Here is a 26,201-nt window from a genome sequence, read left to right as displayed (position 1 = left end):
GTAAACATATAGTCAAAATTAGATTCTGTAATATGATAATGGTGGTGAGTAAATCACTTACAACTGTAGCTTAAAAGTTAAAAAGTCAGATGTAGTAACAATAAACATAAAACTTCAGTAATCTGTTATTGCATACACAATATAAAAAATATATAATCTATAACATCGATAACCTAAAATGTGAGGGGAAGAGAAGTAAAACTTTAAAGTTTAGTAATGTTACTGAAGTAAAGTTGTTATCAGTTTAAAATAGAGTGTTATAATCTTATATTTCGTGAAGCCTCATGGTAACCACAGGAAAAAATACAAAAAAAAAAAAAAGTAAAAGCATACCAATATTAAAAGAGATGAAAACATGAAAGCAAGATAAAATAGCAAGAAAAAAGTGGATATGCAAATAACCCAATAAAGGTGGGATAGCCAGACTTACATTAGACAAAAATATATTTTAAATTAAAATTAGTAAGAAGAGACAAAGAAGGTCATTATATACTGATAAAGGAAACAATCTATCAAAAGAAGATAACAATTGTAAATATTTATGCACCCAACATCAAAGCACTTAAATATATAAAGCAATAAATAATGGAACTAAAAGGAGTAATAACAGCATTACAGTAAAACTTGGAAACTTCAGTACCTACTCTCAATATTAAATAATAGATCCTCTAGACAAAGAATCAAAAGCTAACATTGGATTTGAACAACAATATAGATCATAGAGACCTAACAGATATATACAGAACCTTCTATCTGACAACAACAAAATACACATTCTTCTCAAACACACATGGAACACTTTCTAGGATAGACAACATGTTAGGTCAAAAAACATGTCTTAGCAAATTCAAGAAGACTGAAGTCATACCAAGTATCTTCTCTGACCACAATGGTATGAACCTAGAAAAAAAATAACATGAGGACAACTGGAAAACTCACAAATACATGGCAATTAACACTCTCCCTAACAACCAATGGCTTAGAAAGGAAATTAAAGATGAAATACAAATTATATGGAAACAAAAAAATTTTCAAATACAAATATCAAAACTTATAGGATGCATCAAGAGTCAGTCTAAGAGAGACCTTCATAGCAATAAATATCCACAAAGAAACAAGAAATATCGCAAATAACCTAATTCTACACCTCAAAAAAACTACATGAAGAAGAACAAACTGAGCCTAAAGTTAACAGAAAGAAGGAAATAAGAATTAGAACAAAAATAAATGAAACGGAGAACAGAAAAAAAAAAGAGAAAAGATTAATAAGACTAAGAGTTTTTTCTTTGAAAAGATAAACAAAATAGACAACTTTAGCTAGACTAACCAAGAAAAAAGAGAGAAAATCCAAGTCAAAATTATAAATCAAGGAGGAGACATCACGACTGATATCACAAATATACAAAGGTTCATAATAAGCTACTAAAAACAAGTATACATAAAAAAACTACACAACCTAAAAAATGGGAAAATTTCTCAAAAATACACAACCTACCAAGACCAAGATTTTCTAAGGAATAGAAAATCTAAACAACCAATTACTTTCTTAAAAGGAGATTGAAACAGTAATTCAAAATCCCTAAAGGAAGGAAAATCCATGACCTGATGGCTACCATAGTGTATTCTACCCATGTCAATTCTTCTCAAACACTTCCAAAAAATTTAAGAGGAAAAAACACTTCTGAACTCATTTACAAGTCAGGAATTACCCTGATACCAAAGCCAGGAAAAGATGCTACGAGAAAAAAAAATAAATAACTATAGACCAATAGCGTTGATAAATATAGATGTAAAAATTCTTAATAAAATACTAGAAAAGTGTATTCAGTGGCACGCTAAAAAAATATTCACCTTGATCAGGAGGAATATATGTACCTAGACTATAAGGATGGTTTAACATACTCAAATCATGATAGAAACTCTTAACAAACTAGGTAGAGAAGAAACATACCTGAACATAATAGAGGCCATATAGGACAAACCCACAACAAACCCTACACTCATGGCGAGAGGTCGAAAGCTTTCCCTCTACGATCAAGAAGGAGACAAGGTGCCCAATTTCACCACTCCTAGTCAGCAAAGTCCCGGAAGTTCTAGCCATAGCAATCAGGCAAGAAAAAGTAAAATTGTTTCTATCTGTTTGCAGATGACATGATATCATCTTTAGAAAAATTCTAAAGATTCCACAAAAAATAATCTGTTGAATTGAATCAATAAATACAGTAGAGTTGCAGTATACAAAATCAATACGCAAAAATCAGTAGCATTTCTATACACTCGCAACAAAACATCTGATAACAAAGAAAATGATCCCATTTACAGTAGCATCAAGAGCAATAAAACGCTTGAGTAAATTTAATCAGGGAAGTGAAATATCTCTACTCTGAAAACTACAACAAATTGATGAAAAAATTCAAAGGAAGCCCAAAGAAATGTAAAGGCATCTTTCATTCGTGCACTGGAATAATTAATGTTATTAAAATGTCCATTCTACCCAAAGCCAACTATAGATTCAGTGCTAATTCTATCAAAATTCTAACGGCGCTTTTTACAGAACTATAAAAAAACAATCCTAAAACTTACATGGAACCACTTTTGCCCCGAGTAGCCAAAGTACTCCTGAGGAAGAAGAACAAAGCAGGAGACATACACTTCCTGATTTCAAGCTATCTTATCAAGTTTTAATGATCAAAATGGTATGGTACTAGCATAAAAACATGGAAGTAAACCAATCAAACAGAATTGATGGCCCAGAAATAAACCCGAACATATACAGTCAACTAGTATTTACAAGGGAGCCAAGAACACTGCAAGGAGAAAAGATCTGTCTTCAGTAAATGGTGCCAGGGAATTGGATATCCACCTCCTCATTGACAACAGTAACAAAATGATGAAAACAAGCAAGAGGAGAGCAAAAGAGACAGAACTAGATGAGAGCAAAACTGAGAGAGAGAAAAATAGAAATTTCTTGGATATAGGTAATTAAAAAAGGACTACATTTATTTGGTTGTAGGTCATGTATTCACTTGAACCCCCAAATCAAACTTTATGGTTCAGGGATTATGGGGCCACTACAATTTTCTCAGTTTGGATTCAAGTCTCAGATTTGCCAAGTCGAGTTTCAGAAATTTCCTAAAATCTGTCCCTGATATTGCTGCATATACTTTTAATATTAAAACATGCTATACAGCTCCAAAGTCAAGCTTTTTCACTTACAGATAAGTGCAATGCTTTAAAGGATACAGAACACAAGGATTAAAGAGATCTGAATCACTGAATGACCTTGCGAAGGGAAGCTTTGCCTGAGGCCTGGAGTGGTGGGACAGTAACATGCTTTGCTCCTTGTAGTAGACCTCCTAAATGATCCCAGTCCCCAGAATTCCGACTTTATTCTTTACCCTCTTCTGCCATCAATGGGACTCACGCATAGCTCTCAGCATGCTTCATCACCTTCATGACTCCACCTGCCTGGAGTAAACTCTATGACCCAGGTCCCAATTGATCTTTGAAACTCATCATCCATCAGCTTGGGTTTATTTATATATAAAATTGGGCAACACCATTTTTTCCCAGTGACCCTTGGGGATACAATTTACCGGTATTTGGAATCCAAATGTGGGAATCATTGCTACTGGATAATTAAAGATAAACAAGCAAAGTGCCCTTGGTTAATATGTATCTGGTAGAAAAAAAATATATATGAAATACATAAAGAAGCGATGGTTGTTAAATAATGGTATACATAAAGTGTTTGTTTAACTACAAAAATAATTTATTAGATTTGGAACATTTCTAGATGTCCTCACAGTAGGTATGCCATTACAGCTGGATTTTGTAGGATGACTCATAAATAAACACAGTTCAAAAAATTGATTATCCAATTTTACTATAATTCTATGCAGTATCCATTTTAACATTTAAAATATAAACTCATGTTAAAGACAACTTTCTGATGCAAATGTGATTGGTAGAATCACACCACTTAATGAACGAAAGCAATGAATTTTATTCGCTGATATTTTCATTCTACGTAAGTCTTCTATTTTTGTAATTTATATGTTATAAATCTATTTTTGATAGTACTGTAAAATTGAGTTTCTAACATGTTTTTTGTTTTCGTCACTGTATTACAAAGAGTCCTTTCATAGAGATATATTGGCATTTGACACTTTTGATTGACAGTTTTGGTTCTGTAGTGCAATACAATAGAATGAAAAATTTTTAAGTGAATGAAAATTTCCCTGTTATACAACTTGAACATTATGCCACAAGTCTGGCTCACACTGAAATTCAAACATGATAGGAGTAGCTTAACAGAAGGAAACAAACTGATGAGACAAAATGTTTGTAGTATTTGACAACTTTTAAAAAATATTGGTTGTGTGTTTTTACTCATTTTAAGTATTCATTTTTTTATTTCATATTTTTTCTATTATTCGGTTTTAAGGAGAACTTCAAATTACATTTAGTATTCTCTGTCTCCCCCAGTAAATTTGGAAATCCTAGTAAAAGAAAGGAAAAAAAACCTTTAAGTATATGCAACAAAATAATTTTATGTATGAATTATAAAATTAGGCATTTTACACACACACACACACACACTGATATTTATACTGATAATGAAAAACTCACTGTCAAAAGCAAAATACTTTTTTAAAAAGGAAGAAAATGAACTGAACAAGTAAAAAACAATTTTTTTTTAAGAAAAATAAACAATCTCCTTCCCTCTCAAAAGTACCCCTGAGAGGCTGCTGACCTCCGTCAGGCTGCAGTTACTGACTCACATTCATCCTGTGGCTCTGCGTTCATTGTGGGGTCAGGAGAACTGGGGAGAAGGGACCGACCTGGGCTTATCAAACGGGGTGAGGAGGAACCGAGATTGTCCACCTCGTTTCGCCCTGGCCCTCGGGCCACTAGTACTCAAGGAGGGGCGGGAAGGAAAAAAAGATAAAAACCATTAACAGTTAAACCACGAGAAGTGCGTGACTTTCGATTTCGGTTCTTTTCAACTGGACCCACTAAGAGCTTGGCTGTATATCTGGCTAGATTTTCAGCTTCCGAAAACAACATCCTGTTCCTGGGAGGTGCCAGACGCAGGGGTAGCGCTACGGACAAGTGAAGACAGCTGAGAACTTGTCTCCTGCCTGCAGCATCCGCACCAGGTAAGTTCGCCTGTAAACTCGGTCTCGCATGCACGCGTCCGTTAACTAATGACAACAAATGCGCGGCGGCAGGCTCCGCCCCGGCGGCGGGACGGGCCCGAGGGTGGTCCCTCGAGGGGGTCTTTGCTCTGGGCAAAACCCAGAAACTCCTTTTGCATGTGAGGCAGATACCAGATGGGGAGTAGCGCGCTGGCACTGCGTGCCCCCCATGCGGTGCTCCTCCTCAGGCACCCACCCAGGGCTGCACCGAGAGCCTTGTCTGGGAGAAGCTGGAGCGCATCCTACCTCACCCGCGGAAAGGGGCTGAAATTCTTTCTGGGAGCAATTCCTGACCTCCTCGCAGAGTCAATAGTTGGGTTCCTTTCCTCCACCTGGCCTCAGGCATTTTCAGACTGTGCTCCCGGACTCCCAGACATCGGAATACAAAAAGAAAAGATTGTCCTCATTTACAATTTATATCCTAAAAGATCAACGCTGGATAATTTTCTTAACATTTAATGTTCCAAAGATACTACAAAACTGTGTTATTTACAATAATTCAGTCTTTCACTAATCAACTGTTAAAAATAAATGTAAAGTCTAATCGCGTTCATTATGCAGCGTTTTAATGTGTGGTCCATACAAGAACTGTATCAGAATAACCTGTGATAATTGCTGAAAAGATAGAGTTTGGGGTATTTTTAACTATCACTCCAGATGCCTCTTCTGAACAGTGAATTTTGAAAAGTGTTGATCATCTCACTCCATCTAATAGACTATTTCATTCTATTTGTTTATTTGGAGTTAATAGCTTCTGAGTTTGGGTATCTAAATATATTTGCATTAAAACACACACACACACACATTATAAACTTATTTATTCTTAACCAACGTTTTTAAGCATTAAATTTAAAAAATAAACCTACAATTTCTCCTTTATAACATGGCAGTAAAAAATTTATGTTTTGCTCCCCAGCTCTGCTCCCAATGGCCCGTAGAAGAGCAAAGGTGCAGAGGAGATCTGTTAAACAAATTCATGTTTTTCTGACACATGCCTTATTATTTCTTGGCATTTTGCAGCTCGCCGAACATGACACATTTCAGCACATTGACTAACTTGCTTTTTGTTGAAATGGTACATAAATCCTGGAAAGTTTTTTAATTATTGAGAGCCCGTATGTTCCCAGCATGATAGTAATGAATCAGGCAGGAATTGTTGTTTTACTTATTACATTGATAAGAAAATGGAGGATCACAGAGGTAAGTTCCTTTTTCACTATCTCACAACCAATAAGTGATTTGAACCTTGAGGTTTGATCCCTGTCAGCTACTCAAGAATCTGTGCTCTGACTCGCAGGACTGCTCTGGGTTCCTCCCAGGAGACTCATCTCCCTCCCCCATCCAGTGTCCTGCCCCTCAGAAAGACTGTGCCTGTCTTAGGCGCCCCCCTCTAGGTCTGAGCCTTACCCATCATTGGTACATGAAAGTTTTTCAATCATGCCCTGTCTTAGGTTTGTCTCAGCCTGGGAAAGTCTTACCTGTCATTGACTACCAGCCTCTGCCGTCGTGGGGATACCTAGCAGCAGCTATGCTGTCTGCAAGATGTTGGGACTGCTGTTTTATGAGGAGCCTCTTGAGTTATTTACTCGTCTGAATATCCTTGATCAGCGAGTTCTAGCCTTCGGTAATGGGCCTGTATAGATTTAGCCTGCAAGGCATCGACCTGTTGTCTTACAAAGTCAGTTAGCTTCCTGAATGCCCAAGGTCCAAAGGACAGGAGGAGTAACAAGCCTATGAAGGGACCTAATATGGAGGGTAAGAGTTGTTAGCCAAGGGGAAGTAGAGAACCAATTCTGGAACCAGCTCTGTTCTTGTTCTCTCTGTTTACGCCTTTTTTCTAAACCCTCTCTGACTTTGGCCATAGAATCTTTGACCACGCCAGAGTGGTCTGTATAGAAACAACATTCTTCTTTTAGAGCGGCGTAGAGGCCTCCCTGTTGAAGGAGTAATAGATCTAACCCTCTTCGATTTTGGAGGACTACTTCCGCCAAAGATAAGGAGTTCTGTAGATGGGAGATAGTAGATTCTAGGCATTCGATGTCTTCATCTATAGATAACCGGAGCTCTGAATAATATTTGTTGGAGAGAACAAGAGAGGTTATACCCACCCCAGCACCAGGGGTCCCGAGGCCTAGGAGTACCGCAAGTGTCACGGCAGTGATAGGTTCCCTTTTAGTTCTTAATAGTCTAAAGTCGCTTTTTGGGTCCCAAGTTTGTGAAAACTGTACTTCTGTATAATAGGTTAAACGAGGAATCAACTGTACTAGAACACAAAATATAGCCTGATTGTTTTTGAGGAGATTACTGTAAATGCAAGGTGTTAGTCCATTACTACAAGCCCACCATGAATTTATAGGGGGAACAATATACTTATCATCACGAGTCACTGTTGCGGTCTGGTTACGTAGGTGTCGATGTGTGTGTGGGACTGTCCCAAGACACAGCCCATGTCCAGAGACAGATCGAAGCGTTAATCTAGCAGTCCCCTGTTGAGTCCATCGGCACTGACGATGGTCAGCGGTGGTATTAAAATCGCCAAGGATTGCTATGCCTTCATAGAAGGGTGGGCTAACATCATAATACAACCAACAGGATTTTGTAAGATTGGGGTTAGAATGATTTAAGGTAAGAAAAGTATGTTGAATAAGGGCAGTCATAGAATCTCTGGTGGTTTTAATCTTGGGTGCCCTGTTAGGGATAACAGGAGTGACAGGATTTGTAGGTTTTAGGGTGTCAGCAGCAAGAGCGGTAGTGGGGTCAGGTCTTTTTACATGTGGAAGCACCACGTGAGGTCCTATTGGGACAGATGGGGCGGGGCTGACTTGTAGCCTGAGCTGTATTATTCCTCCATAGTCTGTCCCACTCAGGTATTGCCTGATTCCGAAATTTTTCCCAGTAAGCCAGTTATGACTTCTGCCTTTGTCCTCGAACCTGATTAAGAGTTGATTATACACGGCTGCTTAGGTCGATTTAAAGGGTGCTGGCTAGGGTCTAGCATAGGTCTGTAGGGAGACGGCTTACAGTTGTTCTGTAGTCCAGGATCTCTGATTATTTCAATAAGGGCGTCTCTGTCAGTAGTTTTTCAAGACCCCTGAGTCTCACACCCCCAGGAGGCGCAGTAATATGCCTCCGCGTCCCCGCAAGTTTTAGCTCTTTTTCTGTCTCCTTGCGTATCTCCAGTAAAGTCATTGTCTATAACTCCTGGGTAGATGTGTAAGCCTTTCATTATAGAGCTGCTTCTTCCTAGCAATAGTCCAAAGGAATTAGGAGGCAAGGCCTGGACTCCCATCTCAGGGGTTAATATTGTGTGGGAGGCAGAACAGAGGTCCAGTCCTGCACTGCCTGAGGTTGCTCTTGAGAGGTTTGAAACAAACCGTGGTCGCCAGGTGTAGGGGGAACAAACCAGATCGCCCCAAGGTTTTGTTTCTCCTTTGGGGCCTGGGGCTGGCCCCTCCAGGAGTTTCCCTGGTTGGAAGGCAGAGGGTTACCCTGGGCATCTGTTCTGGAGAGGCACAGGGCGGTCCAGTGCCTTCCTCTCCCGTACCTCAGGCATAACCCTGGGTGTCTAACACGGCCCTGTCGAGGGGCATTACAGTCTTTAGCAAAGTGTCCCTCTCGGCCACAATTAAAACACCTGTTTTGTGGTGGGGGGGAAAACATTTTTTAGGGCGGCTCCGATGGCAAGGCCTACCCGATGGTCAGAACCGATATCTGAGCAGAATCGGATGTAATCTGAAAGAGTCCCCCCTCTCCGGTGAGGACGAATTGCTGCCTAGCAGGCAGAATTGGCATTCTCAAATGCTAACTGCCTCATGAAATCGCTTTCAATTTCGGAGCTACCAAGGAGTCTCTCTGTCGCGCTGGTAAGGCGACTGATAAAGTCAGCATAAGGCTCATCAGGCCCTTGTCTTATGTTAGCAAGGGATGTAGTTGCAGCCCCTTTTTGAGGAAGTTTCCTCCAAGCTTTAGTGGCTGCATTTTGTATCTGGGCCAAGAGGCCGGAGGGATATTGGCTTTGAGGCTCATTGGTGTCATGTGGCTTGTTTCCCTTTAACATATCGAAGGTCCACCCTGCGTTTGCTCCATCGGCCTCTAGATTGTGGGCCTCTAGATTGCGGCGAGCGGTTTCTTTATAAATCTCAGAACATTCTGACTGCCATAAAACAAAGTCTCCCCCAGAGAGGGTGGCTCGCGCAAGGTGGTACCAGTCATTTGGCGTGAGCCACATATCATCTAGACTATCTAGAAGAGAGAGTATAAAAGGGGCGACTGGACCATATTGAGTAACAGCTGACTTTAATTCTTTTAAGGTTTTATATCCAAGGTGCTCATGATGTCTAACAGGGTCCCCTTCTTCCTCCTCCCCTTCTCTTTTTGGACCGCGAATTTCAGTGACCGGAAAAAGGTTTAAAGACGGCCTGAGTGGGTCCCTTTTTATAGGCTTATTGGATGCGTTTGAGACTATGGTAGGCGGGGGAAAGTCGTGGGTCTTCTTAGGGGTGCAAGGAGGTGTCGGAAGCTCGCCTCCTGGGGCAGTTAATTCAAGGTCTAGTTTCCTCAGTTCTTTGACTAGCTCATTACGTTCTTTTTTAAGTAGGATGGCTTTTCTAAGTTTTTGAATCTGTATAGTGAGTTCTTTTGGGGAGAGGACTCCTCCGTGTGGGTTACTGTCCCCCAAAGCATGTGCAGTGGGGGGTGAAGCATAAGTAAAGGCGGGCATTTGGAAATGGTAGGGAAGAGGGCGAGACAACGATGGCGGCCCTGTTACTAGGGGCGGCCGGTCTGGGTTACGATATTTGGTGGCCTCTTCTTTTAACTCAGCCTCTTCTTCAGGGCTTAAATAGTCATCATTATGTCTAGGCTCAGAGTGGAAAATTTTTAGAGAAGGGTAGAGATCTCCAGAACACCCAGGCTTATTTGAGGAATCTGAACTAGGCATCTTAAAGGTTTTTTCCCGTCCCTGTAATATCTTGGCATCAGGTGTGGAGTCAGAGGTATGGGTGGAGGGTATTTCGCTATCAGGAGGCCTATTTATTGAAATGGGGTCTTCTTGTTTAGAATAAGGGGAGTTTTCTAAAATCTCTTTTTGGAGACCTGGCTCTAATGAGGAGTGGCTGCGTTCTAACTCTCTTTTTAAGAAGGACTCTTCCTCTTTTAAAATGTCTCTCACATTATCCAGGTGGTGGCGGACACACAAAATGTCATTAATGGCATTTCAATATGAAAAAGCCGTCACTGGGACCTTTTCAGGGCCAAAATACTTATAAAAATCATTAAGGGCATCTCCTACCCTTTTCCATCTTTTCTCATCTATCGTGCCCTCTTGCGGGAGCCAAGGGCAAATATCTTTTAAAAACTCAAAAAACTGTACTAAATCTTTCTCTGTAACTTCGACTCTGCACGCCCGAAGGGAGTCTTTAAGTCCCTCAATAAATCTTTCCTGAACGCTGATTTCCTGTCCCATTATAGACAGGTAATCAAAGAGTCTCTGATGTAACCCTTACTCTTTGCGCTTATACTCTTGGTTCTCCAGAACCTCTAAATTCCTACTGTTATGTCTTATCCCATTGAGAAGTCATCCGCTTACCTCTCGGGTCTCAGTTCCGCGGGTCGGGTACTCCCGTGGTGACCGCTTCTTCTATTCTACTTGACTGGCCAGTCCTCTCTGGGGTCCGACTCTCAGCACAACTCCTTCAGGATCCTCGAGCCCCACGTTGGGCGCCAATTGTCCCAGCCCGCGGGACAGTCAACGGAGGTCCTAGGACTGAAGGAGAAGGGGGACAAGAGACGCAAAGAATGGAGACAAGACAGGCTTTCTGATCAAGTCTCGTTTATTGTAAGTAGGGGGGTTACATATATAGGGGCAGGTTTAAGGGAGGGAACATGTAGCTTTAGGCGGGAGTTACCTAATCACAAGACGTCTTAACTTCTTAACTTTCTTTATCTATCTTGGTAACATGAGCAAAGAGCTAGCTGTTTTGAAAGGATTATACTATTGTCTCCAGTTCCTGGAACCTTAGTGCCCTGGACAATGTCAGGACGACATTTATCTTTACATGTCTGAGTCGTTCCTATATTCAGGTGAGGGGCTTCCTCTGACTTTGGGCAGCCTGGCTCCCTACAATTCCTGTTAAATAAATTTATTTATTCCTGCAGCCATAATTTTATCTAGATCCTATAAAGATCTGTCCTGTTGTGTTTTGAGAGTAAGCTGTATCTTTATCTCTTCTTCCTCTTAAATTCTCTCCTCCAGCCCTCTCTTGTTCCCACAATTCTCTAAACCTTCCGCATCATGGTCACAGATCACATTTACTTCTCTTTCTCAGAGAGGCCTTCCCTGACCACCCTCTATATAAATACAGTCCCTACATTCCCTATCATAGTTCCTGCTTATTTTTTTTCTGAGCCTTTTCCATTATCTAGTGCACTTATGTGTATTTTTCTAATTTCTCTCATTACCTGTCTCCTCCCTCCAGAGTAGAGCTCTGTGAAACAGAAATTGTATCTGTTTTGCTCACCACTTGATATTGAGCATCTAGAACAGTGCCCATCACATAGTAAGTACTCAGTAAATACTCGTGCAATAATTAGAGATGAAATCATTCTGGATTCCTAATATCTTCTCTGGTCACTCATCTCCTGCATGTCCTACTCTGCCTCAACTTCCCCCTGCCTCGCTCCCGTACCCCCACCCGCCAAATATGTTAGTGTTTTCTAGGCTCCACTGTCAGTGCTTAGTTTTTATCATTCTATTAATTCTGTACATCGCATGGACACTTTGTTTCAGGGTTTATATATTGATCAATATGATAATGTGCATAAGGAATCCATACAGGCCTTGACACTCTAAGCTAAACATTTAATTTTTAGAAACATATAAAATGTGGGAAATTGATGTGTACATTCTATGCATGGAAAGCGGACATGCATGTGACTTGTGTAACCATTAACTATGACTTTGAGGTCTTGTATACTACTGAGTTGTTCTTCTGGGTTACAGATAACTTGGCATCTGGATCCACCATGATGGAACCCATATGTCTGATAGAAAACCAGAAAAATTGCCTGAGAGTAAATCCAAGCGCACTGAAGATTCTTCAGGAGGACTCTCAGCCTGTGGTGGTGGTGGCTATTGTAGGGATGTATCGAACAGGAAAATCCTACCTAATGAATCGCCTGGCAGGACAGAACCGCGGTGAGTATTGCTCTAGAACAGTGGCCATATATATGCTAGGAAGCAGTGATCACACCATCAGATCACATCTCTTTCAGGGTCTTCTTAAGGGAGAGCCTAACCCCTTCCACTAAAGAAAATTTATCATCACCAAATTAATAACTTCAACACCATCCATCCATAAAAACTCACTCTTTTGATGAGTAAAAAGGAGTTTCCAACCCTATTGAAAAATCTACCCCATTAGTCTTGATTTCATCCATTTTCATCTGTTCAGGAGCTCGGCTCCAGAAATGATACTCTTTTTTATCTTACATTACATTTGCCCTAAGAAATTATAGGGTCATTTCAAGTTGCACACAAATATTGTTCAACAAGTACTGTTTTTAAAAAGAGATGGTAAGAAATATGGACAATGGAATCCCTGCATATTCCACATCTCAGTGGGGCTACCATCTTTTTTTTTTTTTGATTCATTTAATAGCAAAACTTTGATAAATTATGCCCATTTTCCCTTCCTCCCCAACCTCCTCTTTCTCTGAACTCTCTGTGTACTATAACACATACAGAAGAGTACTTAAACTGTCTAGTTTGTCAGATGTATTTGTAATTTATTTATTTCCACTACTTTACAGTATGCTGTAGTCAGAGGATACAACAATTTATTTATCCAGTTGTTGACAATGAAAACTGGTATCATTTCTAGTTTTTATCCTTTATAAATGATGTCATCATGAATATCCTTGTGTTCATATCATGACGGACATATACATACACTTTCCTTATGTGATACATCAGAAATGGAATTGCCTTCCTAGATAATATCAAACAGCTTTTCAAACTTTATGGGCAATTTATATGCTTAATAGCAGTAATTGAGAATTCTCCACATCCTCATAAAAATTTGGTAAAAGTCTTTTTAACTTTTGATCATTGTTGACTATAGAGTTCCATGTTATTTGCTAAGTTACAAATAAATTTGAGCACCTCTTCACAAATTTAGTTGCTATTTGCGTTTCTTATATCATGAAGTTTTTTGGTTTTTTTTGTTTTCTATAATGACCTTCAGTTGTACCTATCTTTTCTTACTGGGAGAACTGGAAGTTCAGAGTACTCTACATAAATCAGCAAGCAAGCAAATAGTATCATGATGCAGAAGAGTGCAGACCATCTTGTCTGTGGAAAACACATTGGACGCGGAAATGGAATGGCTTGAGCCATGTTGAACCAACCCTCTGCTATGGATTTCATCACGTCCATTTCTATTCTCCATTAAAATAAGCATTGGCATATAGCAGATGGTCAGAGTCTTGCTCCGTGCAACAAGATATGTCACTCTGAGGGTCTTGGGCATACACCTCACATCCTCTTCCTCCGTGTGTTAATTTAAGTTTTTGGAAATAGAAACAAGCAAGTCTCGCAGGTCTTTTCTGCTTTCCCTTCCATTATATCCCCACTTGAGGCAATTAACAAAGAATTCGCCATTTGCTTGAAAAGGGCAAAAGAAATGAGGAAAATATGGAGAGACAGGAGTAAAAAACCCAGCAGAAGCTGATAGACCAGTTCAGGCCCATGCAATACACATGGGACCCACTGAAGGGTTAACTAAAAAGTGTTTAATGGAGGGACCATTTGCAAAAATATACACAGGGCAAAGGAAGCCAATGGGAGATGGGCAAACCCCCAGATTGTGGCACTAGTGATGGCCAGGGAGCCATTATAACTCCAGTAGCCTGAAGAGGCAAGCAAAAAGTGGATACCATAATGTGGCAATGACCAGAGCGATGAAATGGAGCTACATGAAAGGAGCCGTAACCCAACTTAGAGGCAAAGAGGCACCGGGACACTATGGTTCACCAGGGAGAAGCTACTGGAACACAAGCCAGAATTCTAGCTACTAGTGCTTCCCACAGGTTGAACTCCATCAGAAGCTGGTGGACAAGGGGAGTCAGATAAAAATACAAAAGTTAATAGAGTTTATCTTAGTTCTGTAACATCACACATCTTTGGCCATTGATAATATGAGGTGAATAGGGGACACAAAGTGTTTCTTGAGAAAGTCCTTAATATATATAAAGGTCAGATTGGCTGTTCTTTCTGAAATGAAAGCAACCTTCCTCCCAGCCAGGCACTCACATTTCCGACAAGTTTAAGCAGTATAACTTGTGGGAAGCCTGCGCTATCTGTTGTTACTGTACACTGCTCTATCCTCTTCCTTTACAGGTTTCCCTCTGGGCTCCACAGTGCAGTCTCAAACCAAGGGCATCTGGATGTGGTGTGTGCCTCACCCCTCCAAGCCGAACCACACTCTGGTCCTCCTGGACACCGAGGGCCTGGGCGATGTGCAAAAGGTAAGGCAGAGAGTCTTCCTTGTTCTTGGTACTTTACTTACATTTTAATTTGCAACCTCAATTCAACTTTTAGGATACATTTATGTAAACTAGAAATGCAATTAGTAATAATGAGGTTAAATTCTGTTTCTTTGAATTTACTTTCTTGGTAAACTCAATACTTTGGTTATTAGGGATAGATTTTATTTTTAACATGGAGGGTAAAAGATACAAGTTAACAAATATTTATTGGGCAGCTAAATTGTAGGGCTTTTTGTTAAGTACTGCATATATCTCACTGAATGAAGTAAAGACCCAGAACCTAGTTAAGAAAATAAGAAATATGCAGTGTTATCAGTACAAGGTACTGGGTACAAAAAGTGACAACCTAGCTCAGTCTTTCAGGTTGAGGAAAATATCCTAGAGAAGCCATAACTATGGGATCAGTAAGCTTAAGGTGTGTGAGGTTGATGGGTTTGGAAGTAGGACCCATGAAAATAGGGTGTCAGTTAAAGAATCTGCAGAAAAAATTTAGCTGCTCCAAGAACAGTCATTATGGTTTTAGTTCATCTCTGTGCTTGGAAGATAAATTCCTCACTGACTTCTATAAAACATGAGTTAGACCCACCAACAGCATTGTAAATGGGATAATTTCAGTTATTTTGTCTTTATAATGTTAGTTGCAACCTTGTCTCCTTATTTACAGTAGCCTGAGTCTAAAGCGAAAGTAACAGCAATGGTTCTTTGGTTTCCATTACTGCAAATTTAGATAATCTGAAATTTAAAATTTTAGGTTTAATGTACCCGATAATCACCTTGGTGAAAACCCAAGATGGTCTAACAAATTTTAATCCGTATAACCTTTTTCTTTTTGTCTAATTCCATTTGTCAAGGAACGAAAACATACCACATGTAAACTGAAAGCAGCAGACTACCTGCTGCCCTTACAACTTGTAGTGTATTGCGGAGTATTTCTACTTGTAACGAATTCTGTTACAAAGTCGCTTATGACTTTCTCTGAATCTCATTTTCAGCCTCATCATCTACTACCACGCACAAAACCACTACTTCAATCCGATAAAATAACCTAGTAGTAATACCTTTATATGACTTCCACTTTCTGATAATTCTGATTGGCTTCTGTTAGTCCTGCCACCTACATGGCCTTTGTATCTCCACAATTCTACATTCTGTCAGTTCTTTAAAGCCCAGCTAATGAGATTGTATCTCATTCAGACATAATCACTTCTTGCTCTGAATTCACAAAGTACATTTTTGAGTTTTTTTTTTTTTTTTTTTTTTTTTTTTCAATTACCTTTTGTCTTTAACACTATAACATTTTGGTTCCATTCCTGGCAGAGTTTATCATCTTGTATATCTGCCCCTCCAGAAACTCATCTCATGAGAATATAGATGATCATATGGAATTTAATGTCCACACAAGCACATGCAGTCTAGCATTTTGTAGGTGCACAATGAGTAGTTGGTAAATTTAACTGAATAACATTTGTGTCACCAGTAAGCCCACAAAGAAAAAAATTTGTAAAAGGATCATTTCCCACTTATTATTCCATACTTCTGTGTTCCAGACACTGTATTAAATATTTGACAGGTATTTACAGTGTCATTCACTTCTGTTAATAGCTAAACAAACTCAGGTCCTTACAAGGGTCAATGTCAGTACTAAAAATGAGCTTTGAATTGAGCATTGTCTTCATAATCTATGTTATTTGTCTTACTATTCAGTTACAGTACAGCTAACAGAGTGAATGAACAACTGAATGCGTGAGAACAATAGATGCCTAAGTCTTGTGCTATAATGTACTTTCTAGGGTGACTCTAACAATGACTCATGGATCTTTGCCCTGGCCGTGCTTCTGAGCAGTATGTTTGTCTACAACAGCACGGGCATCATCAACCACCAGGCCCTGGAGCAGCTGCAGTATCCTTCCAGGAAATGAAGCACCACGTGTCCTTGTGTCTGTGGGAATGTAATTGAGATCGTTTCTTCTTTTCTATGACTCAGTTCTCATATTTGAAGAGAAGGGGACACAGGACTAATGGGAATGTTTATAAATCTTGTTTCTGAGTAAGATCTGAAAATTTTGCAGCAAACTCTTCCCTTTCCTTAGCTATAATTCCAGCTATGTGACTGAACTAACAAAACTAATCAGGACAAAATCCTCTCCTGGCTCTGGTAAAGTACATGACTCAGCCAACTTTGTGAGTTTCTTCCCCGACTTTGTTTGGGCTGTACGAGATTTCGTGATGGAGTTAGTGTGGGACGGACACCCCATCACTGAAGATCAATACCTGGAGAATGCCTTGAAGTTGATTCCAGGTATCAGAGCATGGCCTGGCTGGTGGAAGGTTCAGCAGGAGGTGGAATCAACTCAGCCCTGTCACTCAGCACTTGCCATCAACCTTTATTCAGATTAGATTGAGGCCCATGTTAGTGGCATATGTGTATGACAGATGGATATGGATTTTGTTGTTATTCTTACTGGAATAACTCCCATGACCAGGGTTGAAGCTCACTGAGGAAATTTAGAATTCAATATTGGACCAAATGATTTAAGAAACTTAAGCCATAAAGAAAAGTTTCAGGATTACAGCTAGTGCTGAAACTTCCTAAGCGTCAAATACTCGTGTTACTTGTTAAGTTTAGAGCTTCTATTTTAGAGCAAAATACCCATCAGTGTGGAAGACAGTAAATATAGAATCACAAAGATACCCAATCACTTCATTTTTGAAATATATTTCATGTAGTCTGTTATACTAACCTACATAGTTACATCCTTCACATGAAAGATACTTATACACTAAAAATTTCTCCAAAGAATCATTGACATAGCCTTCCAGTAAGACTGTTAACTCCTTCTTTTTCTGTTTCTCAAAACATAACCTACACAATATGTTGTCAAGTCAGTGTAATAAGTTTAATACACAGAGTATATTTAGCAAAGATAATGGATGGTACCTAGAAGCATATCCTTTTTTGCTTATTTAATCATTTATTTACTCATTCAAGAATCACTTATTGAACAGCTGACATATGCCCAGAATCTCTCTGTGGAAATTGTCACATCCAATATAATCTGATATATAGAACAGGTGAGGTCTCCAAGTTGCATTATGTTAATCTTACTTTTTCATGATATCTGCTAAAAAAAAATTTCTGCACATATTTATATTGTGTGTATTTTTTACTCTGATCTTTAGAAGTTTTTCTTTACTACTTTAAGTATTATCTGTGCTCCCCATAGTATTTTCCCCAGTAATATCATAATTATTCTTATTTCTATGCGTAAATCTTTTACTCTTACTTTAGAGCCCACATTTTCTTTTCGACATTAGGACTGGAATATCAAGAGTATTTCTGACACTTTTTTGATTAATCTGCCATTCAGAAAACATCTAATTAATAGTCAAGCCACTGGACAACATGAAAGGGCTAAGGAAAGCAATCATATATTTCTTCACTTGGGTTGGATGCCCTTCCTTTTTCCCCAGAAGACTTCCTTCACTTTTAGCTATGGCAAAAAAAATAAAAAATAAATAATAATAATAATCCTATGCTTTGGGTAGGTTGGTATTAAGTCGACTTGCATAATTAAATAAGAGATTTACAGGCAGCCCAGTTACTGTAATACAGAGATCTCTGGAAACGAAAGTCTTTAATCTCCTTGCCTGAAGACTGTCTCATCAGTGATTGCTTTTAATTTTTTTTTTAAGGTAAGGGTCACCAAACCCAGAAATCCAACTTGCCCAGAGAGTGTATCAGGAAGTTTTTTCCAAAACGGAAGTGCTTTGTTTTTGACTGGCCTACAAATGACAAAAAATTATTACCCCATATTGAGGAAGTATCAGAAAACCAACTGGAACCAAATTTCCAGGTGCAATCCAAAAATTTCTGTTCCTATATCTTCACACATGCAAAAACCAAGACCCTAAGAGAGGGACTCATTGTCACTGGAAATGGTGAGTCTCCTTTGTTACAGTCTGTCTCTCTGTGGTTTAGTGTGTATGATGAAGCCGTGATTGCTCTCTGGATTTGTCCATAAATTTCTTCCTTATGTGATGTGGAAAAGTGGATATTTATGCCACACACAGATATGCATGTTTTTTTCATTAAACTTTTCCCATATGAGGAATTACTGAACCTGCTACATCTCATGAAACTAATACACTTATGACATAAACACAAACTGCTGTTAAGAATATATATCTGCATGTGGATGAAACGTTCAATAGGATAAGTGTTTCTTGGTGAGGATACACAAGGTACTTGGTAAATTTTCACCCGGTAGAAATAAATAGCCCCTGAAAGCTCACTTAGGGTGTGAGAAACAAATTTATATATAATCCTATGTACAAGGCTGGATTCATGGACATGCAACATGGGCAGACACAAAGTACCCTGTGCTGAAGTGGGCCCATGCTTGGTTTGATATTTATATCACTGTCCTGAAATTCTGGATTTTTTTTTACAAGGGCCCCCACGTTTTCATTTGGAAGTAATGCCTACAAATTACCTACTTTAATTCCCTATAAAATACACTCTTTTTAATTTTATTTCAATGGGAAAAGTGCTCTCAGAAATCCTTGAATATATTGGTTGAGATTATTAATTTAACATCATAAGGAGATGAATTCATGAACCATAAAAGAGAGAGTGAATAGGAGATACAGTGATGTTATTCTAAGGAAGTCAGTTTATAGGGGAGCAAGGAGGAGGCAACAAGCCAAAGCCAAGAAGAAAGATTAGGAGGAAAAGAAAAGGAGAAAAACAAAACTTCATTTCAATAAAATTGTTGTGGTTTTTAGAATGCTGATCTCAAAATCTCTAAAACAATGAATGGGAAATTCCTGTCTGTTCCCTGAATATTATATGTCTTTCAGGGCTGGCCACTTTGGCAATGACCTATGTAGATTCCATCAACGGTGGAGCAATTCCTTGTTTGGAAACTGCAGTGATAAGTCTGGCTAAGTGTGCAAACTTAGCGGCCCTGCAGAAGGCAGCCAACTACTACAGTGAGCAAATGGCCCAGCGAGTGAGGTTTCCCACAGACACACTTCAAGAGCTGCTGACCCTGCATGCAGCATGTCATAAGGAAGCTACTGCAGTGTTCATGGAGAACTCTTTCAAAGATGACAAGTTGGAGTTCCAGACGAAGCTTGCGGTAATATGTCTTAGCATATATCCTTTCTGATTCTTGTCCTTTTGAGATGATGTCTAGACTACCCCATTCTTGACCTTATAGTTCATGTGTTTCTCATTGTAGAAGGAGTTAGATTCTTGCGAGTAATAGGACTCTATCGGCTATAATTGTTCCTTTTTCTGAAAGATCGGTTCTTTATTTTCTATCTTGAGAAAACAAATAACCATGTGCTTAACATCTTGAAACAAACACACATTTATTAGCTCAGAGTTCTTCAGGTCACATCCTAGCATAAGATGTATGGGTGCTACACTTAGTATACCACAGCTGAAAACATGGATCAAATTTGCTAATATTACCATCTGGCAGCTCCATAGAACTCCCCCTCCATCTTTAAGCCAGCAATGGCACATTATATTTTTATGTTGTTTCTAGTCTCTCTGCTATCTTCTGTGCCACCAACCGGAGAAAACTGCTTTTAAAGGACTCATATAGTTAGATCGTGTCCACCTGCTCCTCTCCATTTCTTAAAGTCAACTTGTACATATATATAATCTAATCACAGTAGTACTATTGGTCATATTCACAGACCCAGGCACTCTGTAGGATGTGAACATCAAGGGAGAGAACTCTTAGAGGAAATCATAATTCTGCCTACTATTGGACCTTCTGCCGGAGCCAGCCTGCTGAGATTGAACAGCACCTAAAAGAGAGGGGTGAAGCCTAAGGAAAAAAAAAGAAGACAGAAAAGTTCTTAGGGAGGGCATACAGTCAATGCTGCAGCCTCGAGTTTATTTAGCATAGCCTTTATATATATCTTTTTGAATACAATAGCAAAGCACAGAGTACATACCATAGGAATGCTGACATTTACATAAGTTCCTAAACATCCTTCCCTCAGGGTACAAACATCCTTGCTTTCTGGGTTGTAAAACAGTCCACTATCTTAAAAGGATTTCTTTAGGAGGCAAGCCTCCCCTCCAGGGTCAGTAATGTTTAACTTAACACCCTGCTTCCTAAAACCATTGTTTAAACAAACTCAGCAGCTGCGTACTTTATGGCTATCAGCTCCGTGACTTCTTCAGTGTCTCATAATGGCTCCCAACAACCTACACTAAAATTCGTCTTTGAGTCTGGTTTTGACCATCCTATAGGATACAAAATTTATCAGTTTGTATAGAAGAAAACCAAATGAATTGAAATTTATAAGTACAGGAAAAATATTTCTATCCATAGAAAACCAAGTTTGCAGAAGAAATAGCTACTTCTAGTCACACTGAATTGTCCACTGCTCATTGTCATAGGTGGATCACTGCTAACCCTACTACTGTTAAAAAGAACCACAGAGAATAATGGACTGCATATTTGAAAGTTGCTGGACTTTCCCTTCTAAATGCTTCTTTCCTTTGGATTTCTCCATATTTCTCTGGCAGAAAATAATAGAGGATAAAAAAGGAGAATTCTTGCTTCAGAATGAAGAGACATCTGCCAAGTATTGCCAGGCTCAGCTTAAGCAGCTTTCAGAGACCCTGATGGAAAGCATTTCCAGAGGAACTTTCTCTGTGCCTGGAGGACACAATCTCTACCTAGAAGCAAGGAAGACAGTTGAACAGTCCTATCAGCTGGTGCCCAGTAAAGGAGTTAAGGTGAGAAATAAGCAGAGGGGCAAAGAACAGCAGATTGGGATCAGAGGGTTCTTTTGAACATCTAAAACCAGAGCAAACTTTGTGCAGAGAAAGCAGAGCATAGCTATATCCCTCCATTTTTTAGCTTTTGTATCCACAATCAGTTAGATAATCTTAAATAAATCAGAAATATATCTTCCCAAATATAAAATTTGTTATCAAGAATCTAGATGAAAGAGAATATTCCTTTCATTAATCAAACAATGTAACAGTTTTTGTGCTAGGTATAGGAGATATATATTTAAAGAAAGAACATTGTTTTCAAGAAGTTTAAGATCTTACCTGAGAAGGACATACGGTCAGTTGGTTATAGGAGGATAATGGTTATCACACAGGTAAACACGGATGGTTTTGGTGATTATGATGATGGCTGATATACGTTGAGTGCTCACTTCCCCAATCTAGTGTATTCGTAAGTGCTGTGTTTGGATTCTCCATTTAATTTTCACATAATATGAATTAGGCACTGTGGTCATCCCCATTATACAGTTGAGAAATGTGATACACTGAGAAATTAATAAGTTTCACCTGAGAACACACAGCCAGCAAGTGGTAGAGCTGGTAGGGCAGTTTCCTGTACTTGGCAGCCATTTAAATCTAAGAAGAAAGTTAAGGAAATCTTCCTGGCCAAGGAGGAAGGAACTAAAAGTTGATGTATCAATAAATGATATCTGAGTAAAGAAAGGATAAAGAAGCATCCAGTCAGAAGAAAAAGAACATGCAGATATTGCAAACATTGCAGGTTGGGAGTTTGTAGAACTGCACATAAATCTGGTTATCTGAAAACACAGGGTGGGTGATAGTCACCATCATTAGGAGAAGAGACCTAGAAAAGAGGTTGCTATAGAAGATTTTCATGTCTAACTAAGGAGGTTGGACTTTTTATTGCAGCCATGGAAAGAAAAGAACTGCTGTGGGATCCTTAGAAGGATGACAAATTTATAGTGTCCAATTTCCAGTTCCACTGAGCAATAATTTTCCTAGCAAGAGTCTGTGCTCTTTCTTGTTTCCTCAGGCAAACGAAGTCCTCCAGCACTTCCTGCAGTCACAGGCTGCAATAGAGAGATCCATCCTGCAGACAGATGAAGCCCTCACTACTACAGAGAAGGCCACACTAGGTAAAGAGCAGGACTCAGCCCATGTCACGGTGATTTAATTCCCGCAGTACCCTGTGACAGGTGTGAGAGGAAAACCTTCCTGAACCAAGTAGCTTCTCCTCCTTCTGTGGAACAACCTAGGTAAACCTGAAAGTAACCAAAGAGTGTTTGGTTGCTCATTCAGCCATCCAGTGCCATTCCATCACAATCTGAAACATGTTTTGCTGGTGTGGCTAGTAGGAGTATTCAGAGATCCCTCCCTGACATTTTAAAGTCATTTCAGTCTTTTAGCTTAGAAGGGCACAGCTTGGCATAATTGTCATTTTCTTCCCTCTGTAAAACATGTGAACAACAGCTGAGCGTGCCAAGAATGCGGCAGTTGAGAGGCAACTGGCACTGCTAAGACAGGAAGTAAAAGAACAGGAGGAAAAAAGGAAGGCTCAACAGAAAAGCTACAATGAAAACATGGCCCAGCTGAAGAAGAAGATGGAGAGAAAGGAGAAAAAGCTACTGGAAGAGAAAGAAAGAATACTAGAGCACAAGCTGAAGGTAAGTTTGGGTGTGGCTGGGCACTCTATAAATGACAGTACCTTGTTTCCTCAGGAAGGGAAGGACAAAAATTTAAAGTCATGTATCCAGAGACAAATCCAAAGACCTATGATTCAGTGAAATGTCAAAAATTCTAGATCATTCTAAAGCCCTAAATCTATAAGACTCCATACCTTCTGTAGTATTAGAGTTTAGTGGGTACAAATAACATGTCCCAGGCGCCTGAACTGCAGTGTGTGGTGATTCTAGGGTCTCACCGTGACCCCAAAGGAATAGGACTTTAGTCCTATTATTTTTAGGCTGTTGGACACAACCATTAAAGAGACTGGATATAGGTCACTAAGGTCTGAAATATCTGATGTGCCTGATGTGAAGTATGGGATGTTGAAATTCTAACATTTACTGCAATAGTTTCCAGATCTGACTGATTTATTCTATACATCCAGAGTACCCTGAATTCTTTGTCCCAACCTGGATTTGATTAGCCAGTGTTCTAAAGAGTCCGCAGTTCCTGTTACTTGTTACACATTTGTGGTCATCCTCCTCAGTGGAATTGAGAAATAATTAGAATTAAACCTCCATCCTCCCCAAAGTGCATTCCTAGGTCTGGAATACATTCCTGGTTGAGCCGTCAGGCCACTCCTCTTCGCCCCCTGTATGATGGCGCTAAGCAAGCATAGGAAGTTATAAACCACGGATTCTCCCACTACCCAAGTCAAAATGTTTAGAAATATTAGATAAACTCATCCGAGTGCATGTAATTTGGTAGAGAAATAAAATACGTGCTTCACTGTTGCATTTGTTAAATACAAAGTGCTGATAATTGGGGATTTTCAAAAGAGAACTCTTTCCTCTCTACAGATCCAAGAAGAACTATTTATTGAAGGATTTAAAAAGAAACATGAGGAGATGATTGAAGAGATAAAGCAACTAAAACGAGATTATGAAAGGTTGACAAGAGATTCATCACAGAATGTTTTAAGAAACCTTAGTATTGCAGGCGCTTTGTTACAGGGAGTATGCTTCATTCTTAACCTACTCTTTCCAGGGATGGGATGTTTACCTCTGTTTCTGCCTTTATGAAGAATATTTAAAGGGTGTCTTATGTTTTAATAGCCTATCACCGTGTCTTAGTTTTGAAGTATGTGTATCATGGTGGGTTCATCTAAGAAAACTTTAAAAAATAAAAAGTAATTATAAGAATATCAGGGCATGATATCCAAAGTTTAAAAAAAAAAACCCGTAATTTTAATTTAAAATTAAATCTAAATTTAATTTAAAACCTTTAATTTAATGAAATGCAAATAACTTAGAAGATAATAATTCATTCATAAAAATATCTTAAGCAAAGTAAAATGGCAAATGAGAAGATAAAGAAAACATTGGCGATCTATATTCGAGTTGTGGAAATTATTTCTTTAAGCTGTGATGAGCCCTATTAAATCAGTGAGGAAAGAACAACAATCATATTTTTTAAATGGGCCAAAATATAAGAATATAAACATGTTTAACTTCACTGATTATAAAAGATGTGCAAAGTAAAACCAAGAGGTACCTGTGTCACCTCTCGAATGTTCCAAAAGAACAGTATTGATAGAACACTATGTTGGCAAGAGTTTGGGGGAAATTGGCAGTCTCTCCTATTTGCTAGTGAGAATGCAATTTGAGGCAAATCCATATCAAAAATTGCAAATGCAAATACTAACCTAGCAAGTCTACATTCAGGAATCAATCTTATAGATTTGTTTACCCAAGCTGAAAATGACACATGTAGTGGTATATTTGTTCCAGGATTGTCGTAAGTCCAAAAGACTGGGAACAACTTTAAATTCCCTCTGTCAGATATTGATACAGACAATCCCAAGATGTACTTACAAAGGAATACTCTACAGTCACTAAAATAAAATGAAAATGTTTTAACATGAAGAAAACTACAAGTTTTATCTTAAGTGAAAAAAAGATGCAGATCGTGTGTAGAGTTGTACCACCAAATTTAGAAAATAATGAATATGTGCATATACGATCATCTTTCTGGAAAAATATAAAATAAACTAGTATCCATGGACACAACAGGAATGAATGCTCATAGTTGAGATGAGACATGAGGATAACTAACCTTACATTGTATATTTTTCTGTGCCTTTTACGTCTTGTACGGGTTACTAGTTATTCAAGTGTAAATAAATACAATTATCAAGATCAAAATTGAATAATAAAACATGAAAGGGCAAGTCTCCATGACAAGATCAAAGTATTTAATACTACTAGAAATACCACAAGTCAGCTCAACTGGAAGAGTCTACTTACTACAGCAGAAAATAGAAATGACAAGAAGTGCATCTTGATTTTTTTGTCCGTTGAGCCTCTCAATACGGCCTTGAAATTTTAGACTTTAATTTATCTTCAGATGTAAAGTCCACTGAGATGTCAACTGGAATGGTCTTCAAATTCCCACCCACTTTTATAAAAATGGAGATTTAGAAGGAAAATATTTTTCAGGGTCAGCTCAACATTTTAGGAATTCTTTTCAGCAGTACAAAGCTTTAGACTCTTCTGGCTAAAATGAGTTTCTTGTCGTTTCACGAGTCACATGTATTTTCTTGACTCTGGACATTTGCACACAGGACACAGACTCCCTTAAACATCCCGGCTCCTCACTTTGTACCCTTTTTTTTGCAAGCCTCTGTTCCTCCTTACCCTCTGCTATTTCCTGATTTCCTGAGATTAGATATAGCTTTATCCTTGCACTATTATTACATCTATGCTATTATAGCACTTTTACATAATTGCGAAATAAAAACGACCTGATTATAGCTGTCTCCTTTACTGCCTCATGGTCTCATGCATTTGATGATAGTCATCATTGTATATTTGGCTCCCAGCACAAACCCCTCCCTGTAAACACCGGGTGTTCAAAAACAAGGGGTGAACATGTGCACAAGCTGCCCCAGTTACCATTTCCTTACTATATTAACTGCTCTCTAGGTTTAGGAACCAGAGCAT

General features: G+C 39.0%; 2 protein-coding genes across 2 annotated transcripts in view; both read left to right on the top strand.

The window, feature by feature from the left end:
* GBP5 (guanylate binding protein 5) overlaps positions 1-5,156 on the top strand; it is a 51,500-nt gene extending 46,344 nt beyond the window's left edge. The window contains exon 13 of the transcript XR_001595864.2: positions 5,047-5,156. The gene's annotated coding sequence lies outside the window, so the exon portion shown is untranslated. The remainder of the gene's footprint in view (positions 1-5,046) is intronic.
* Positions 5,054-24,409, top strand: LOC107506241 (guanylate-binding protein 7-like). Its single transcript, XM_016136909.2, has 11 exons — positions 5,054-5,162; positions 12,202-12,396; positions 14,599-14,726; positions 16,538-16,647; positions 16,850-17,046; positions 18,441-18,686; positions 19,608-19,888; positions 21,301-21,513; positions 22,568-22,670; positions 23,005-23,198; positions 24,060-24,409. The coding sequence occupies exons 2-11, from the start codon at positions 12,225-12,227 to the stop codon at positions 24,279-24,281; spliced, it is 1,866 nt and encodes a 621-aa protein (XP_015992395.2). The 5' UTR covers positions 5,054-5,162; positions 12,202-12,224; the 3' UTR covers positions 24,282-24,409.
* The last annotated feature ends 1,792 nt before the right edge of the window (positions 24,410-26,201 follow it).

The sequence above is a fragment of the Rousettus aegyptiacus genome, unplaced genomic scaffold (genome assembly GCF_014176215.1).
Source record: "Rousettus aegyptiacus isolate mRouAeg1 unplaced genomic scaffold, mRouAeg1.p scaffold_m13_p_1, whole genome shotgun sequence".
In the NCBI taxonomy this organism is placed as follows: domain Eukaryota; kingdom Metazoa; phylum Chordata; class Mammalia; order Chiroptera; family Pteropodidae; genus Rousettus; species Rousettus aegyptiacus.
The sequence above is the reverse complement of the archived record's forward strand: the minus strand, read 5'-3'. Positions and strand labels throughout refer to the sequence as shown.

Coding starts and splice junctions, on each gene's coding strand:
- LOC107506241 (XM_016136909.2), top strand. CDS start 12,225: ATGATGGAACCCATATGTCTGATAGAAAACCAGAAAAATTGCCTGAGA. Junction 14,727..16,537: donor GCCTGGGCGATGTGCAAAAG/GTAAGGCAGAGA, acceptor TGTACTTTCTAG/GGTGACTCTAACAATGACTC. Junction 17,047..18,440: donor TGCCTTGAAGTTGATTCCAG/GTATCAGAGCAT, acceptor TTTTTTTTTAAG/GTAAGGGTCACCAAACCCAG.